We start from the raw sequence: 18,928 nt of genomic DNA, 5'->3' as shown, positions 1-18,928 counted from the left end.
ATCTCTTACTTCATGCAGTGGCACAGAATGTGCTGAAACTTGCTTTCCCCTTTTGCTCTCTGAAGCACGTTTTTTTCCTACATCAGTACAGAATATAACTGACTTCAGAAATGAATATACTGCTAAATCTATGCAAGATACACTCGCTGTAAACCAATACAGAAAACTCAATGCATTTTCTACAGTGTGGTAAAAAATAATTAGCACGTGAATTCAACTACATAAACTCACTATGCAGTAAGATGGTATGTGCCCAGTCTTCTAGACATGTAACAGATTCAGGGTCAAACGACCACCTCTGAAAAGAACTGGGGTATAGCTCAGACACTACATCAGTAGATAAGCACTTGCTAAATTAAAGCATTTGGAGAAGGGGAGGAAGCAAGCTCACACCAATGTCTTACCACTTAAATCCCAACTTGTGATGGCCTTGGTGGCACCCTCTATTGCTGACAGTCTGCATAGCGGACCATAGAACCAGGATTGGTGTTCTCAAAAGTAAGACTGCAGTACCAAGTTTCCAATCATTGATCCTCTCCCTCTGGTGCAACCTCACGGAAGAATATCTCTGAAAATCTCTGACTTTCTAGTACTAAATTGCACTTACTCCAGACCTACTGCAAGATACAGGTCACCTGTGCTACTGGGCTGGAGGCTGTTCTAGTTAGACATAGCTCCACACTGTTCCCAAATCTTGCAAGTAATATCTCTCTAAGTGTATGATACTCATGAATCCAAGTTGGCAAAAATGGTACTTCTGACTGCTTTAAGTAGGAAAGTGAAAGGAAAGCATTATTTGAGTCATACTGCCTCCAGCATTTCAGCCTCATATGCAGGTAAAGATATGCCGGTACTTTCAAAAAGAAAAAAAGTGAAATCAACATAACCTAAGCATTATTACATTGCCTTTTGTAAGCGTGTGGATATCTACTTCCCAGGAAACCCTCTGCCCCCTTTTGAGCTCTCCTTAAAGGATTACATCTTATATGGGATAAAGCATCTGCTAGCAGCTCACCCCCCGACCCCCCCAACCAAAGCTCAGCAGTATTACCGTACGTTTCTAAGATGTCCTGCTCCATGTGTACACTGTCACTGAGTGATGTTCCTTCCTCCTGCTACTGTACATGCTAGTGGACTTCTCTACGCACTGGATTTATATACCTGAAGGTATTACAATTAGAAAACAATTACCCAACAACACAATCTGAGTGTGAACTTTACTTATGAACTCTGTGCCATAGATTATGGAATATTGTGTACGTGTGGGCGTCCCTTTTCAACCCATAATTTATACTTGTCAAAAGCACTGGAAAAAAAAAAATCAAACTTTTTTATTTTATTTTTCACTTTTTGAAAGCACTTTACACAGGTTTTGATCTTCAGAATACCTTGGAATCAGTAGAAAAAAACTAACTGAACAGTTTGTTTTTACAATAGAAACCTTTCAGGAGTCAAAATTGAGACTAAAAAAATACATGCAAAACATACTCCTTTCAAAACACAACTTGGAACAAAGCACCAAACTACACAAATATGCAGAATGAAACAGCATCACAGAAGTATTCTTCATAAAAGGTGTAAAAGTCACCTATTCACTAGGCACTGTTCACTTGTTTAAACAGACGAGACAATAAAAATATTGTCCACAAACTCGCAATTTCAACTCAAAGGCTGTAGCTAGAAATTCCTCTACATGCCATGCTTTAATAGCGACCTGAAAGAAAAAGAAATACACAGAATTAGACTTCCAAATACTAGTAGGTCTTTAAAGATTTCACTTGCACACCGAGTCTGCTTAGAGTGCCCAGGGATCTCCCTAACATCAGCACTATTCTGTCAGTAAGTTCCAGTCACATCAGATAGACTCAGGGTTGATGTTTCAGCACACAGCTGGTATGTGTAACTGTGGCTGCGGCTGAAGCCAGTTTCCCTACTATCAGTAAAAGCACAGTTCCACCTGTTTTCCTTCAGACACAAAGGGTAAGTATGAGAATGCTGAGAGCACAGCACATTCATTCTAAGTGTATCCATTACAAGGGGAATATGCTAGGAATGCCACTGCATTCTTATTAACTTTCTGCCAAAATACAGCTTTATCTGTCATGCAAATAAGCTATTTTGAAGAAAAGCACCACTCAGATCCTGGATTAACTTAGCCTCCCCTTTTCTACATTGCATCAGGAAATTTAGTTCCAATACCAGAACCTCTGCGACTTGAAAGTTCAGCCTTACTGGTCTACACTTAACCAAGCTCTCGATGTGCTACAAACTGCTGTTCAACTGAGCTCCCAAGAGAGAAGTGCCACCTCAGAGAAAGAAAAAAAAAAAAAAAAGCAGTATTACCTAGTTTATTTTGTTGCAAACTAAATATTTGCTCTACCCTCAAGGTTGCCACATGCTCAGTGCAACTTTAAAGGGAAACTTAGAACAACATAAATACAACCACACTGAAGTCATTAGGGATGGGAAAGCTCAAAGGAAGAAGTTCAGGTGAAGTGGAAATCAGCTTTTGACACGAGAACTCTAATGTTACTTACGAGGTGAATAGGATCGAGATCTGGATCGAGATCTGTAGCCCCCTCGGCTGTAATATGGGGATGGTGATCTCCTCCTGCAAAGTAAGGCAACAGAAACAATCCCTCTTAAATCCTATGGGTGATGAATGGTAGCAGCGCTATTAGATACTGTTATCTCAATCAATAATGTACTCAGGAAAGCTAACATGAGTATGAAGACCTGATCAATGTTTCTACTGGAGAGCAAAGATGACATGAGTTTTATTAAAGTCTTTTTATGAATACAGGGCCAGATTGATATTGCGTTGGACTAATAAAGAAAATAAGCCCTCCTACACTCACACTTGGCTATGGATGAATTTTCTGTTTCAAGCCAAGAGCATCCCAAAGAAGCAGCAAAAGCCCAATCACACTTTAACTTTGAATTTGAAATACTTGTCTAGATGAAGAATCAACCTGAACAGCAGTCACTGCTGCCAACAAATCCCACCCCCAAAATTCTGGGATAGCTCTTCAATCCAACCACAATTTTTTCAGTTCTTCACCTCGTTTCTCTAATCCCTTTAACAGTAATTCCCAAAAACTACTCAGGACATTAACTTCTTGGCACAGATCACAAGTTTTTCTTGTGTAAAGCTGCACTAACCTGCCTCCATACTAACCTCACCCCTTCACATAACGAGGAAGCCTTTGAAATAAATTCCACTGCTCATCCAAGATTCTCAAGCATTCAACAGTTGCCCCATTGCTCTTACTGCATTTGAAGACATCCTCAAGCTCGATTCAAACATCCCAAAGAGGCCACGTAGAAGAATGTTTCCATTTATTTTTTACCCGACACCAGATGATCTCCTGGCATACCTGTAAAACTGATCTCTGTCTTGAACAGCTCTCCATCCTCCTCCTCCACCACCGCCGCCTCCTCTGTGAAAACAGAAGCAGAGCGGTTTTTGAATATTTCACAAAGAAGCTCACCATACAAGTGAAAATCATGCTCAAGCATATGATAAAGACAAGAAAACATTTGGTAGCTTAACTAGATAAGCGCTTTGTTACTTCCCTACTACCTTCATTTTTGATTCCCAGGAATTAGTTAGCTGAGTACAGTGGCAAGGTGCAGCTTTAGAGGTCTTGCACTTAGCTGGCCAATACTCTATTTTACATCACACTCTTCAAGAAGCTGTACTGCTCTGAAATCACAAAGCCCCTGCTTTTAAGGGCATTTCTATTTTCAGATGCTTGGCCATTGAAAGCACACAATCTTATTTGTTTTTTAAGCAGTGAGATCAGACTGCTGTCCTAAGGAAAGATGACCAAGTCGATGCCACATTTGAGGCAGACACCCATAACACTTCATGCTTCAACAAAGGCATCTTCAGAACAGTAGTACAACTTATACAGAAGTACCCTAGAGCTAAAGCAACAGATGATAATACTTAAACAATATGCAGAAGCTGATCTACTACTTCCACAGACTCGGATATAGCAAAGCACTCCTGAATCAAGTTTGGATTACGGAACAGGTGTGACTACCACAGAGCTCTCACAGCTCAAAAAGGCATAATCATACAACAGTCAAAAAAAAAATCCACTACACTTCTATCCAGCAGTCTCCTCTTTTACTCCCCCCCCCCCCAAAGAAGTCTTCTCTATTTTGCAGGCTAAGTATTCTACAGCAACATGAGAAGAATTTCAGTATGACAATTCCATCCTGCATTATATATCCCTTCAGGCTTCATTGCACAGAAAGCAAATAAGGAAGAAAATGTAAAGTAATTATTACTCATTGACTTTCTAGGGTCAAGTACTAGTGTGTAACACTTGCTGCTCAGGATTTAGAACTTATATATCCCATTTCCCTTATTCAAGGAAGAACCCACAGCATAAGCAACACTATTCTGATCTCTCCTTCAAACAAGCAATACCTGCAGGATAATTACTAAGTATTTAACTAGTAAAGACCATGATATTTGTAAAGCAGATACACACAAAAAGATTGAAAGTCAAAGATGTCTGCATCTGCTCTATCTGCTATTTTTCCATATCTGCAATATCAGTATCTGAAAAGACATTAGAAAAGTTATGCAGTGAGCCTCACAAAGATTTGTTATTTTAGGGGATGGGAATCATTCTTGCTGGAACTGTCGATACTCGGGAGTATATCTACCCCAAAGCCCTAAATATCACATGACAGAGACAAAATGGGAGAGCACACAGGAAGGTCAGAACATGGCCTGGAGCACAACTGCTTGCAAGAGCTGAACTAAAGCATGGCTATGAATTCTGGTAACACTAAAACCAGCACTCTTAACTGAAGCAGTTCACTCCCTCCTTCTCTAATTCATGTCCTCTTCTTTATGCACAGTCAATATCAGTCTCTGCATCTATTCTCAGTAGTATGCACTCAGAAGTGAAATAATGTAAACTTCTGATAATGTTTTACAAAAAGATCTGAGCCACAGCTCAACATCAAGAGCCACAAAACATAAAGACACAACTACCACAATCTAAACTGAGGAATAAGTTACATATTAAAAACAAACAAGCAAGGACAGCCAGAAAACCTTGATAAACCCTGTGTAAAAGAAGATCTGTACCATGAGCAAAGTCAAGAAGAAAAACTGGCAATATAAAACTCTTATCAAACATTCCAGAGCCCTGTGTTTTTTTTTCTGGTCTCTGTATGCTTTTGTCATTTTTGTAAGTTTACCACAATTCTTCCTAGGAGGAAGAATAAAGGAGAGAAACAAGCTAGAAGCACCACTTAGACTGCTTTGATTATGTTGCAAGACTTCTCTGCTCCCCAACAATTTTGGGAGCTGCTTCAGCTGTTTTGTCTGCTAGATTTCACTTCATTATCTTTAGGACATTAAGTAAAACGAGGATAATTGTCACTATTCTGAGCAAGCTTTTGTACCGCATGCAGAAAGCTTGGTCAAATTGCTACTTTCAGGTCTCACCTACTTCATGTGGAAGCCTATGTACAATTGCTGGCAAGATGAAAACCAATATATCTTGTCCTTGTAACAGCTTAACCCTGACGTTCAAAGCCACTGACGTAGCAGGGAAATGAATTGTTTTTTAAGGCAGAAAATACTCTTTCCCAGAACTATGAGCAAAGCACTTGTGTCTCCAGCATTCACTGTCGTGATGCAGAAGCACCTTAATCCTCCCCCAGCCCCTGCAGAGCTGAAGTACAGAAAGGCAAGGAAGAGAGAAACAGACCAAATCCTTGATGACAGGCTGGAAAAAACAAGTGCCTGCAAGTAGTAGGACAGGAAGGAGGAAACAGTTGCCCAAAGTGACTGAGAAAGACCATACAAATGTAAATATCCAGAAGAGCACATTGCAAAAGCTCAGATCTCAGGATTTAGATTGTTCATTGTGAGCTATAAGTGAACAACAGAATTCAAACTCATGCTTCTCCAAACACTGTCATCAAGCAACCGTCATAGATGTACCCAGTGCTGATGCATTAAAGCACAGCAAACAACTCAGAACGGCTCTATGATTCTGCAACCAAAGGTACACCAGGCAATTAGATTAAAATAAAATAATGAAATGTGTCATCTGTGTGTCCAATTTAACGTGTTTGAGTCAAATTCTGGGAATTTCACATGACACAACTCCTCCGGGCAGTCATAACAGAGAACACAATATAGAGCTGGCTGTGCCACCAAAACCAATTAAGTGCCAACTGAGTTTTCAACACATTTTCTATCAGCTTTAGAAGCCCTCCAACAACCTATGCTGCCACCGGGATATTCAGCACTTTCACTGTACTGTTGAAAACCTAAGACTGCAGACAGAAATAAAAAGCACAAGTCCCTGCAGGAGAACATCCTCATCCAACCTGATAAGAGTATGCTAAAAAAGCCTTGCCAAACAAGCTTCGAGTACAGAACAAGTAATCCTCTTATATCTGATTCTTTGCTGTGGCAACATTTGAGATGTCATAATTGTTCAATGGTGACCATTGAAACATCCTACTTGTTGTCTACTACATTCAAAAACTAATTTGGCATCAAATTGCAAACTCAAATATCAGATTGACACCTGTACACCCATCATGTTAATGCTGGGAGAGGAACAAGAAACGTGAGTACAGAGAATGGTACTTTGTTTTTCATCAATTTAAAGAAGCAGTACAGAATAAACCACGCTCCTGTGAAACAGCACAAAGTATTTTTCTCATATCTGACCAACCTCATTTGTCTTGACCAGCTATTTTTGTAGAGGTATATGGAGATTCCAATTAGAATGAGCACAGAAATATTCTGGCACACACATGTAGAACAAAGTTGAAGTAGTTCAGCACTACAAACATCGCCTCACCTGTATGATCTGCTGTAATAGTCACGATCATCATATCCTCTATCATATCCTCTGTCATAGTAATCCCGTCGCCGTGAGCTGCCACTACAAGTAATAAAAGAGAATTTCATTTAAGAAAACATAAAACATCAATTCTGTTTGCAGTGCAGTCAGTCAAGCATATCCCTTTTTAACTCACTTAAGTTACTGTCTTCCATTCTCACAGTTAAGGTGATGCTATGAGTGTTTCCCAGTGATGCAGATGGAAACAGAACTACTTAACACTGCTGTTTAAAATGCTTGATCTCTAAAGCAGCTACTTTCCTCTCTGTTCTGAAACCTCTCACCATTTTAAGGCAGGCACACAAGGAATTCTATGTGCCTGTACCCAACTCCTCATTCACTTCTTACTCCCAGAAAGCTTTTGGATGAATTTCTCCATCAAAAAAATAAACTTAGAGCCTCCATACAACACCAATACACAGCCAACAGCTCTGTAACCAGAAAATCTTGAGAAAACAACTGAGAATTGACTTGGGAAAACAACTCACATTCTTAGTAACTTTGTCAAATGTTTAATAGGGTAAACTGTAGCAAAGCTGCACAGTAGTATTTGTTGAGGGATGCTTGAAAACTAGAGCTTACAAAGCCACTGGTGTTTGAGAGCACACAGGGGAACATCCACTAATCAGAAACAACTTGAAATAATTTAGAACTTATCCAAAATTCTTACTGCAGACTTAAATGTGTAGACAGCTTATGTTTGGACTGCATAGCTATTGGACATAAGTTTCTGCTTACTGTAATCTAAACTGACCTCAGATCAGCCACTGAGAAATTGTTTTGTTGCTGTTATTTTGTCTTTTAAAATACAGGACACAATGTATCCTGACCCTTACACTTCCAGAGGAAAAAATGCCACAACAGTAACCTACTAAGTGGGTCTTCCCATGTAGATTCCAGGGGTAGGCGTGTGAGGTCTTTTTGTTATGGAAAAGTCTACCCGGATTCTTCTTCCATCCAACTCCATTCCATTGGCACGTTCCTTAGCCTAAACACAGATAAAATAGACTTAGCTGTAGGTATGAATTTTACTACCAACACAAATTCCTAACCACTGCTTGATGTATTAAGAAAAGCCCTAAGAGATCTCAGTTAAGGCAGTTCTGAATTTCACTTATGCCTCACACTTAATCACTGACCTAAACTCTAAGACATCCTAGGCCAGCTGGGTATAAGCTTCAGTAACTACTTTAACACAACTTATATTGCATGAAATGTCTGTGAGGAATGTAACTTACCCATGGTTTCACTCTTTCTGATATGATTGAGGAGAGCCTTTAAAAACGCTTCTACAAGTAATCTTAACTCCCTCAACATGGAACATCAAACAGCATAGAACCCCCCCTCTCCAAAGACATTCTAAAACTGTACCCTAACCTTGAATATAGTAATAACAAGCAAATCTGAAACTGTTTTTCTTTTTCCTGCCATGCAGGACAGCTTACATTCAAAGCTTCAGCTTAACACAGAAGTCTCTTGCCAAATTTAAGGGGTGGTGGGGGGAAAGTCACTCCAGACAATATGAAGTGGAATTTATGCAGAAGATGAGACTATTCACAGCACTATCCAGGCCAGGCCTGAGTGCAGAATTACACACTTAGCAAGCTCCTTTCCCTGGTCATTCTGTAGCGTTTGTAAGCATACATTCAGTAGTTTGTTGTTCAGTAGCGATATCATTTTAATTTAATGCCTGTCTGGCATTAAATTGGAAAGAAGATTTTCTCCTCCCTTTACATTTGAGGCACTAGAAGCAAACAGAATGCACGTTAATGCTTCCATAGGGCACCTGAGCATTTGAGAACGCTGAAGCACCAGTCTGGGGTACTCTGAACATTAATATTAAACAGAAGATCACACGTGAAGTTTGGAAAGAACATGCCTAATTAAGAGCAAAGAGAGCACGTGTTTCTATTTTCCTTTTCTTGTTGGCACAGTTCACACTAGAGTACGTTGATGTTTGCTTTTTGTGAATTATACGACAACTCAATCCACAGAGACCAAAATCATGCCCTTCCACTATTTCCTCTAGTACAAAGGAGGTCTCTTTTGAACAAAGACTGACATTTATTGTGAGGTCTGAAGTACTTTTTAGGCTCTAGAATGCAGGGAAGACATTGTTGCGTTAGCTTGCATTATGCTTATTTCATCTAGTGAAAGCAATTAACACAAGAGGATTCTGTGTCACGCTAACAGGTCAAGCAGCAAGTTTCCCAGGCTACATCCTGGTATAGAACATACAGTACAGAATGCAGTCCACACCACAGCAACTTACTTCCTTAGCATCCTCAACATTTTCGAAGTACACAAATGCAAATCCCCTTGAACGTCGAGACTGCTGATCGTACACAATGGAAACATCAGCAATTGGACCATACTTGGAGAAAACCTCCCTCAGATCTCGTTCTGTGGTGTACAAGCTCAACCCGAACACACCAAGGCAACAATTTGGATCAGGATTCGCCTAAAGGAAGAGACAGATATCAGAATAAAAATGCCTGTTTGCTACACCAGCTATTGCACAAGTTTGAATCCCCCAACAAAAACACACTGCTGAGACTAAAGCTGGGTTACTTTGAAGTAGACACAAATCTAATCAATCCTAAAGATATAAAAGCCTTCTTTCAGAAAAACACTTTGTATTTCTGGAAGCCCTGTATCAAACATAGTGGCAGCACAGGAAAAAAAAGATACTGTCTTCACTCCAAAGACTAGTTGATGACTGCTGAATATGGATACAGAGAGGCTTGGATAACATTATACATTTTAGCTATTGCTTCCTCCCCAGCTTTAGCATGAATCCCACTGCTCTCAGGCACCTGAGACTCAACAGCTAGAAGAAAGTTGCTTTATGAGCTCTTACTTAACAAACCACTAAGACAGCTTTAAACTTTGACTGATTGAGGATACACTGATGACTACGTACCAGCAATCTACACCTAGAACACACATACCCTGTTTCCAATGTGGCGTCTGCGAGTAGACATGGGGGAATGGCTGTGACTGTGCCGCCGCCGATAATCCCGGCTGTACGACCTACTTCTGGATCTTCTGTGAGAGCGGGAGCGAGAGCGTGACCTGGTGTAGTGCCTGCGGGAACTCCTCCTTGATCTAGATCTGAGCAAAAAACAAGAAGGACAGTGTTGTTCTTCCAGAACCCTTCAGAAGGACCTCAGATATTCATACGCAGAAGTCTAAACAAATATATTTTAAGAACCTGTGGTGGCACGTGGTTAAGCTACAATCAATCCAGTCACTAATCTCAAGGACCAAGCACTCAATCTTAACAGTTAGATTACTGCAAAACAGGGGCTTCAACATTTTGGTTGGCTTTTCAGTTCCTCAAAAAGCTTCAAACTTGCCTCACCCCGAACATTTACAGCAGTATTTAAACAAAAATAGCTGACAATTCTCTCCAAAAGACTTAGCAGAAAGAGGGAACAGGAATTAAAAGTAAACATGACTGTCACATGCACAACTGCAGAGGTGCACGCTCCTGTTTACTCTAGCACTCAGAATAGCACTGCCTTCAATGACACAGATAGACAAATACTTCTTGTACAGAGTTCACAATGACAGACACCAGAGTTTAACAGGAGTGGTAGCAAACCTATTTATCTTTTACTGTTTTAATAGTTATTTAACATTAGCTGTTCATACATGTTTCCAAGTTCACCTTTTGAGTGTGTTTAGGCAAAGGTGCAGCTGCACAGTGATTTCAGCCTGCTTCAACTTGGAAGTGTTTTGTGACAGCACCAGTTCTGTGTAAATAAGGCCAATAAACACTCCCGTTCCTTCATCTAAGCCAACAGTTTGCTCTCCCAGTGCAGACAGCTCTACCTGAAAAGCCAGGCAGGTGCTGGACCAGCTCCATCCAAGTGCAGTGTGCTGTTTGCAGTCACTGAATGATCTGCATTCCATGGGGCTACAAAGAAAATGGCTTCAAGACTAAGAAGTGCACTGAACAGTTTAATATCGAAGGACCTTTAGCCATAAATTACTCATATTCATGCTCTCATTTGTGCCCTGAATACCCTTCCCCTTTTGTGGAAGCTGACCAAGGCAAGAAGCCACTGCTGCAGGACCAGGTTTCACACAGTAGCCCAAGCACTGCCCTGGGACAGATGATGGTTTTGATCCAAGCCAGTTTTCACTCCCTCCTGAGTATTTAACAGCTTCTTCCACTATTGGGTTTTGTCACTAGTTAAGTCACTAGTTAAACATCTCTGTCTTTGACCTGTTCAGAAGTGAGCCCAGCTAGTCTTGCCCTCCTCACCTTGAAGAATAAGTACACATCCAGAAGAAATGACTTCAGCGTGTCCCATTACAACACTCAGATAAGCACAAAGAACAGGTAATTGGGGAGGTAGGTAGGGTATAAGAACATAATACTAAAAGAAACAGAAGAGGGAACATCCCAGAGGCAGAGTAGATGGTATAAAAAGACAATGAAATAACACAACGAGAAACTCAGCATGTGCACACAGTTACATCTCAGCCTCTGGTACAGGAAGCCTGAACACAAACACAGAATCGATGTTCCACATTCCAGAATGCACCCACTACAATGAACAAAGATAGACCCTTCTAAGCTAGATAAACCACTAGAACAAGGCTTATTTTAAATAGACACTGGTCATATTGCTATCTTAAATGCTAAACACTACTGCCATTTTCCTCCCCAATGCAAAGCCATCACAGCTGAAAGTCATATTCCTTCATCAGGGACTGCTTAGACATTACAAAGAACCAAAGACAACAATGTCTGTGCAGAATATCTGCTATTTCACTGATGGAAACTTCAAGAAAAACAGCTTTGGATTTCTCAAATCAGAAGTGTCCACACCCCAAATGGCAAATATACAAAGACACAGATTAGATCCTAACAGAAGCTCACACTCATAAAGCTAGCAGCTCAATAATATATTTGCAACAGAAACAACCACACATTATGGCAGACTTCACAATCTATCTCTGGTGAGAGTCAGAGCTCACGACCACATCCAAGCGTGTGCGATGGCACTTAAAATCAGATTGAAAAACACTGGCTCTACATACAGTTCGCAGTTCTGCTAATGAACCATCTCTTAAGCTTGCGAGACACTTTTGTTATTTCCAGCTGTAGGTATTTTCAGGACAGCTGTTAAATGCTCAGGAAGCTGTGGCAGTCATAAGCACCTACTGTTGTTCATCGAAAAGAAGTCAGGTGCCATGGTACAATTTCAAAGGTTCCTTGTAAATGGAAATTATCTGCACGGTTACTTGTAAAACTGGATCACAGCACCAAGACTTGGAAGGCCCAGTTCTTGTGTTTGCCTCTAGCAGCATTTCAAACTATGTGAGGCTGCATTCCTACATGGCATTGAGGTTACCCTGCAAGCGAAAAGCAGTGCTTCAAAGACTGTGGAAGCCCAAGGGGTTACTACAGTGCAACACAACATGCTGGGCTGGGTCTTGACTTGCTTGCCACTCTAAAAGGTTCCTCATGGAGCATGTGTGGTCTCCACCCACAAAGCCTTTAAAATCCCAACTGTACAAAGTTCCAAGAACACCATCTGAACCCAGAGTTGTGTGTCTTGAATAGAGCTTTGGGCAGGACCTTTCCCAAACTGTCCTTCAATTCTATCACTAGTAGCAACATGAAGCATTTGGTCCTTCAACTTCACATTTCTGTTCTTGCACTATAGGGATTGTTAAGTGTAAATCAGAGACAATTGCATCTGACTGCTATCAAAATTCTTGAGAAGATATTCACCTCGCCACTAAAGTCTTTCAGGCTGCTCATCCTGACCTTCCAATTCAGCCTAAGCACAATATACAACATCATTTTCCGTCAGGGGTGACTGCATGATGTCTTCCAGAAATGTTATCCCTCCCACAGCCTGACCCTGAGGCTCTGCTAAACCTAATTCAGAGCTTACACACAAAAACATATTGTGAACGGCTCAGCTGGAAATGCTGCCGCTGAAACCCAAGCTTTTGTTTGTTTTTCTCCTCTGACTGCTTACAAATGACTAAAGGTACCATCAGTACATTCATCCCGCACTGAATTATCTGCTCTTCAGAAAATAACGTCATTACCCTTCTGCTGGCTTTGTTGCCTCTTCATCATTCCTTTTTAATTATGTACCCCTTGCACAACACCCATGGTAAGCCCAATGCCAAGTGGGTAGCCCTGACGTTTAATGCCTTATTTTTAGACTATGGGCATATTTTGTGTCTCAGTAAGATGTCTATTAGTAGTTTCAAGGGGAACGCCGTCACCGCCTACAGCCTACTTAGCTGATAAGCCAAAGGATTGGTAACGCAGTCCTAGAGTCATCGTCATGTGTTCAATGGTGGAATAAATCACTAAGTTACTTTCTCCACAACTTTTCTGGAAGCTTAGGAAGCTGCCCAATCCTCAGAGCTCTTCAGGCAATTAGTTTGCAAGTTCAATTAATACATGTTGAAATGCTAAAACAGACGTCAAGGTGGGTTTGTTATGATACTTATCTGCTCCTTTCTCACAGAATGCATCAGCAACTATTCTAAAACATCACAGCATACAGTGGAAAAAACGAGACAGTGTCACCTAAAACATAAAATGTGGTGACGTGCCCATGAGCTCCCAGAGCTTCAGGTTCAGAAGTCAGCCATTATTCCAAGAGAGACTTCAGAGGCAGGCCAGCTACAAAGCAGATCAGCAGAGATACAAGCCTACAAAGCAGCCTCTCAAATAGGGCTGCAATAAGATCTAACTTGATCATTCAGCTTTCTGAATTCTGAAACCATACATGCCCCCTTGTGTGTGTACGGATCACCAATGACCTCCGGTAACAGAACTGGGCTGTAGTGCACTTCAGTTCACCTCTGACATAACAATCCAAAGACATTGGACTCGCCGAGAGAGGGGAAGAGGTAAAAAGAAACTCACCTGGATTCAGACCTGGATCTAGATTTTGACCTGGAACGCCTTGAATCCTCCTTAGATCGAGATCTTGCAGGGGTGTGTCTCCCCGACTTGCCAGACCCATGAGCACTTCCGCTTCTGGAAGCAGAACGGGATTCCTGCACGCAGATATTGAAAGCCTAATTTGTATACAATTTCTGCTTTACCTACGGTCTGTAAACAAGCTCCAGTGAAATAAATGGTAAAAATTCATATCTATGTGTCCGGGCAGTTGGCATTAGAACTGCCTAGATTATTTTTAAGAAGTTTTTCCCTGGTAGACACTTCTTTACCCTGCATATACTTTTGCTATTAAACAGATAATGCATGCATGTTTAGCAAAATATACAGGGACACATAAACAGACTAGTAATTACTTAGCGTAGTGCTTTCAGATTCCAGATTACTTCTTATCTTAACTTCATTTTTATTCCTTTTTCTTCATTCTTCCGTTTCAAATTCTGACTTCTTTCATCTTCCCCACTTCACACAAATTGCTCAATATTCTACAAGTGGGACTTCTGGTCTGATAATTAGCATGCATTCACTTTCTTTTTTTTCAAATTTCAGCTTCACTTATTCCTGAGCTTCAAATTATTCTCATTTATAAAACTTGTCAAATGGCGACTTCCGCATTTTCCTTCTTCACCATTAACCTTAATAGAAAAAGAACAGGATGAAGAATATTTAAAAACTCCAGGATCAAAATCTAGTGCCAAAACTGAAACTAGAAAAAAAATATATAATGTTCTGGACTTTTACTACATAAGCAGAATCGTATCTACCGTTTCCCTATTATTTTATAGACAGATTCAGTTTAAGCTTAGCGCTACGTAACTACATTCGCTATTTATGCCTATATTTAACAGCAAATGCACAACAGATCAACTAATAACCTACAGATCAATGTCAGCACGAGGAAACTCACATACTCGGTACTTAACGAGCCGCACACTTAATAATCAACGAGAAGTGCCTGAAGTGAAATCCCTGCTGCAGCCAGAGATGCCTCAAAGTGGAAGAATGCAGAAAGCAGAGCAGTTCCTCTTTTAGCCACTTCCTTCCACGCCCTCGTTGCTTTCTGGGACACGCTTAATGGGCAGCAAGCTTGCTGGGAGCGCTCCATAGCACGCTATGCCTGCTTGCTGGGAGTGCTCTGCAGCTATGCCTGCACCAGCCTGGTTACATGTGCAGACCTGATGCCTCCAAATGGGAGTTTTCCAGTGTGCAAACAGGCTTCTGTGTAAAACACTCACACACTGCTGCTCTGGAAAATATCCCAACTGCTCTGTTATTTACTTGCACTCTGCTTTGCTAGGGACCTAACCTAATCAGGGCCTTCAGACATGATATGTTCTAAGACATCTGATCTCTAACATCTCTTCAATCTCAACATTCAACTTAGAAGGCATTCAGTATCAGATATTCAGAAACCTATTTGCTAAGCCTATGTCGAATTGCACTTCAGCTGCTCCCATGTGACTTACCACAGAGATTTGCTATTTACAATCGCCCACCGTAAAATAACAGCTGAGGCAAGAGGAAGTTGCAGCGAAGTAGATTTTTAATTAATACTCACAGCAATAGAAAGAAAGCAAAGTTAGTCAAAGCCACATTTTTCTTCACCAAAACAAGCAAGGGGTGTTAAGCCATTGCCAGCACACTTAGCAACCCTGCGAAGGGCAGTGGAAATACTGAGACCTGAATAATAAGTTCACCCCACACCTGCTATTTCCTTCCAAAGAAAAAGCCCACGTAGATGAGTTTTGAGCAGAGGTAAAGAAAGAGCTGGAAAAAGATTTGAAGAAGGGATTACACAAATAAACCAACTAAGGCTGTTCTTCTTCTGAGGGAATCCACTCTTACTTGCTGAACATAACCCTCCTGGCAGAGCTCAGCAAGGCAGGAGGAGCAATGCCCAAAGACAGAAGGGCTCATAGCGACAGGACAAGGAACACACACTGCTGTGGGAGGGAGGCAACAAGGAGCACCACGCACAGCTGCACCCTGCACACCCTCCTCAGGGCTTCTGGAAGTCATTAAGCTTTGAAGAAATACAGCAGGAAAGTGGTATTAGCATAAGCAAATGGCTGACATCTTCAAGCCCCAAATTTTATGCCCCATTATGTGACCTGATGAAGGTCCATATAAGCTTGACTCATTGTTCACTGATACTGGGACGTCCACTACTTTGTTTTAGTCATAACTCAGTGCCTTCTTTTCCTTTCTGCTCCTTTGTGAATTTCAAGCTTAAAGAAAAAAAAAAAAAAAAAAGAAAGATTCATCAAGCTCACATCAAGGGGAAAAACTTCTTCCTGCTATAATCAAATACTCCTGGTGAGCAGCTCAAACTGGTGCTTCCACTGTTTCTAATGTGGAAAAGCTGAAGTGCAGACTAAGTGTCCACAGGCAGCAGGTTCACACCAGAACTGTGTTATATCTCTACTTCCCAATCCAGCTTTTCCTCACTCAGAACTGTAAGTTATAGATTCATTTCACAACTTCAAATAGTCAGTATTACTGGTGCTATTTATACTAAATCCTTACCAAATCAGCTGTTCCTACTTGCTTTCCTGAGGGAATGTATACAACCTACCACTATGCATTACCAAATCAGGGTGTCAGGGTTTCACACACAGCCGTTCTATTGCTGAATTTAGCAATGGATCCAATAGTGAAAACAACAAAAAAAACCAGCTTCTACTCGTGGCCCTGAAGCTCAGGATCACCTGATCCCTCAGTACTGTGAGCTGCCAGAGAAAAAAAGCCATATTACTGTGTGACAGCTCAGGGTACAGCACTGCCTACCTGGAGGTGTGGCCAAAAGCTGGGGGAGGAGGCACAAAACATGACCTACCTTGGTGGCATCGCGTTACTACTCTGCTTCTAACCTAAGACTACAGGTTAATTTGCAGGGTGAATAGCTATCTGCAGGCTGCAAACAAGCAGAAGGCAGAGGAAGCAAGACTTTCTAGCAACCAGCTGCCTTTGAAGCCTTATATAACTACACACACTCCAGCAAGCACAGTCACAGCGAAGAGTGTCTTCAGAAACAGCCACAGTTGGTTACAGTGTGCTGCCAATATTCCCGTGCTTGAAGCAATGTATCACTTATTTCTTCAGCTTCAGTTTCCAGAGTTTAATTGTATCACGATGCATAAGCTGAGAAAGAATTTGACTGGAAACATTTAGAATACAAACATGCATAACTATGACATAAGACAGTTTAAGTTCCTGTTGCCTCCAATACAGCAAGTGCCATTAGGTGTGGAAGCACCCAGCACTGCTGCTTCATCCCCAGAACTAACACGGTATTTATGGCTGGCTCACACAGCTGGAAATGGAACTGCACTAATTCAGCTGACTCTGTTCCCAGGTCTGACTGTACAAACAGTGCTGCAAGGGAGAAAGCGGGAACACAACTTCCAGGAGCACAGCTCTCATTGGCAGTGTGGACTTGGAACAGCTTCACAGCCAGCTGTAAAGTCATCCCCTTCACTATTTATCCAAGCAGAGTTCCTACTCTGCAAGTCAATTTCAGTGCTTGCAGCTTAAGGAAATAGAAGGCCACTGAGTAAAACAGAAGCTTTGGTTATTCAAACACACCAACAATGGTAGTAACACTCACAAAGCCTCTCCCTCATCTACTCTAGAATAGCAAGTATGTAACTAACTGGCTGTATCTGCATCCAACTTACCTATGAGTCTTGACAGCTACAGAGGAATAACATTCTTCTAAACATGCTCTAGTCAGATGCAACTTACTTTAAGCCTTGTTCACGGTGCAGATGGTCTGTCCATTACTTTCTTTTATTTAATAAAAGTACACAAATATAGAAACAGACATACTCTATGTCTCAATACGACTCTACAATAAGGTCTTAATGCTTTCTACCATTGTAACAAAATAAAGCCCTATGCAGGTTAGCCTGACAAGCTTCACTGAAGTTAAGCTACCATCTTAAACTGGTTCTGAGCCTGACTTGCACAACTGCAATTAAATCTGCTTAAACTTAACATGCAGAATCCTATCCTGGGTACGTGAGATGCAATGCTCCCTAATGGGAAACACATCCAGTGTGAGAACGGCATGGACTGCACTGGGGGCAGAACAAGTCGATTCCTTAACGCCAGTTTTCAGTATCCATTTCCATCCAGTGTTCTCAGCCTGCAAGGATGACATTTTACTGACCTACCCTACCCTGAAATAGCAACGCTCACATCCTACCAAGCTTTACTGTAGAAAAAGGCCGTTTTCAAAGAAAGATGCAACAAGACATCGCAATTTCCCTCCCCCTTCAGCTTTATTACATCGCATTTCAATTCTTTTGACCCCTACAGCGAAGGTTGAAGCTCTGAGCTCCCTACCACCCCCTCAATCCCCGGTTCTACAAGTTAAAAAAGCTACAGCCTGATTCTGAGACAAGCAAAACACAGCAGTAATACCTACAGACCTCGGAGATTAAGAAACAACAGGTACAGCTGCAATAGAAGCAGATCTCCCCAGAAGCGGATGGCGATGCAGATTTAGGGCAGGATAACAAAGGACAAAGAGGCGGCGGGTTCCTCCTCAGCTCTGCCATTCTCTGCCATCCCCCCCCACACCCCGTGCCCTGAGGTGCCGCCTTCCCCCTTATTGCCGCAGCCCGGTGAATGCCGCCCCGCAGCACCGGGCCCGGCCCGCGCCGCCCTCCCTCGGCCATTTTGTCCCTGTCGACACTCCCCGGTCACCAGCCCAAGATGGCGCCGGGCCGCCTCACCTCACCTCACCGCCCCGCCGCACGCCCCCCACCTCCTCCATCCCCGCCGCCATCTTCCCTCCACCGCGGCCTCCTCACCGCCGCCACCCCGACGGCGACACGGGGGCGGCCGCTCCTCCCGCCCGGAGCGAGACGTGTGAGGGAGGAGGGGCGGCCGGGCAGCGCGCTCCGGCTCCGTGTATTACCCGCTCGCCGTAGTTCTGCTCCCCGCTGTCGCTCATGGTCCCTCCGCTCCACTCCCCGCCACCGCCAGCACCGCGCCGACCCGACCCGACCGTCCCCGGCGCCAGCGCTGTCCGCAGAGGAAGTGACGTCAGCCGCACGCCGCGCAAGCCCCGCCCACCGCG

The 18,928-nt window shown here is 42.3% G+C and overlaps 1 protein-coding gene across 2 annotated transcripts; it reads right to left on the bottom strand.

Moving 5' to 3' along the window:
* Positions 1-1,307: 1,307 nt before the first annotated feature.
* On the bottom strand, positions 1,308-18,897 carry TRA2B (transformer 2 beta homolog). 2 transcript variants are annotated; one of them, XM_015871094.1, is made up of 9 exons: positions 18,767-18,884; positions 13,807-13,940; positions 9,845-10,007; positions 9,166-9,354; positions 7,766-7,881; positions 6,852-6,935; positions 3,378-3,440; positions 2,538-2,611; positions 1,308-1,714 (listed from the first exon to the last, which is right to left on the bottom strand). In XM_015871094.1, the coding sequence occupies exons 1-9, from the start codon at positions 18,800-18,802 to the stop codon at positions 1,704-1,706; spliced, it is 870 nt and encodes a 289-aa protein (XP_015726580.1). In that variant the 5' UTR covers positions 18,803-18,884; the 3' UTR covers positions 1,308-1,703. The 2 variants fall into 2 exon arrangements, with proteins under 2 accessions (XP_015726580.1, XP_015726582.1); XM_015871096.1 differs by lacking the exon at positions 1,308-1,714 and having other exon boundaries at positions 2,530-2,611; positions 18,767-18,897.
* Positions 18,898-18,928: the final 31 nt, after the last annotated feature.

This window comes from Coturnix japonica, chromosome 9, assembly GCF_001577835.2.
Source record: "Coturnix japonica isolate 7356 chromosome 9, Coturnix japonica 2.1, whole genome shotgun sequence".
Lineage (NCBI taxonomy): Eukaryota > Metazoa > Chordata > Aves > Galliformes > Phasianidae > Coturnix > Coturnix japonica.
This window is presented reverse-complemented; position numbering and strand designations above follow the sequence as displayed.

What these genes read in the sequence shown, in the direction of transcription:
- TRA2B (XM_015871094.1), bottom strand. Translation starts at nt 18,802, where the DNA reads ATGAGCGACAGCGGGGAGCAGAACTACGGCGAGCGG. An exon ending in ATGTTGAGGATGCTAAGGAA is followed by an intron (nt 7,882 to 9,165) that starts GTAAGTTGCTGT and finishes ATCTGTGTTTAG; the next exon opens with GCTAAGGAACGTGCCAATGG. An exon ending in TATTACAGCAGATCATACAG is followed by an intron (nt 3,441 to 6,851) that starts GTGAGGCGATGT and finishes CTGTTTTCACAG; the next exon opens with AGGAGGCGGCGGTGGTGGAG.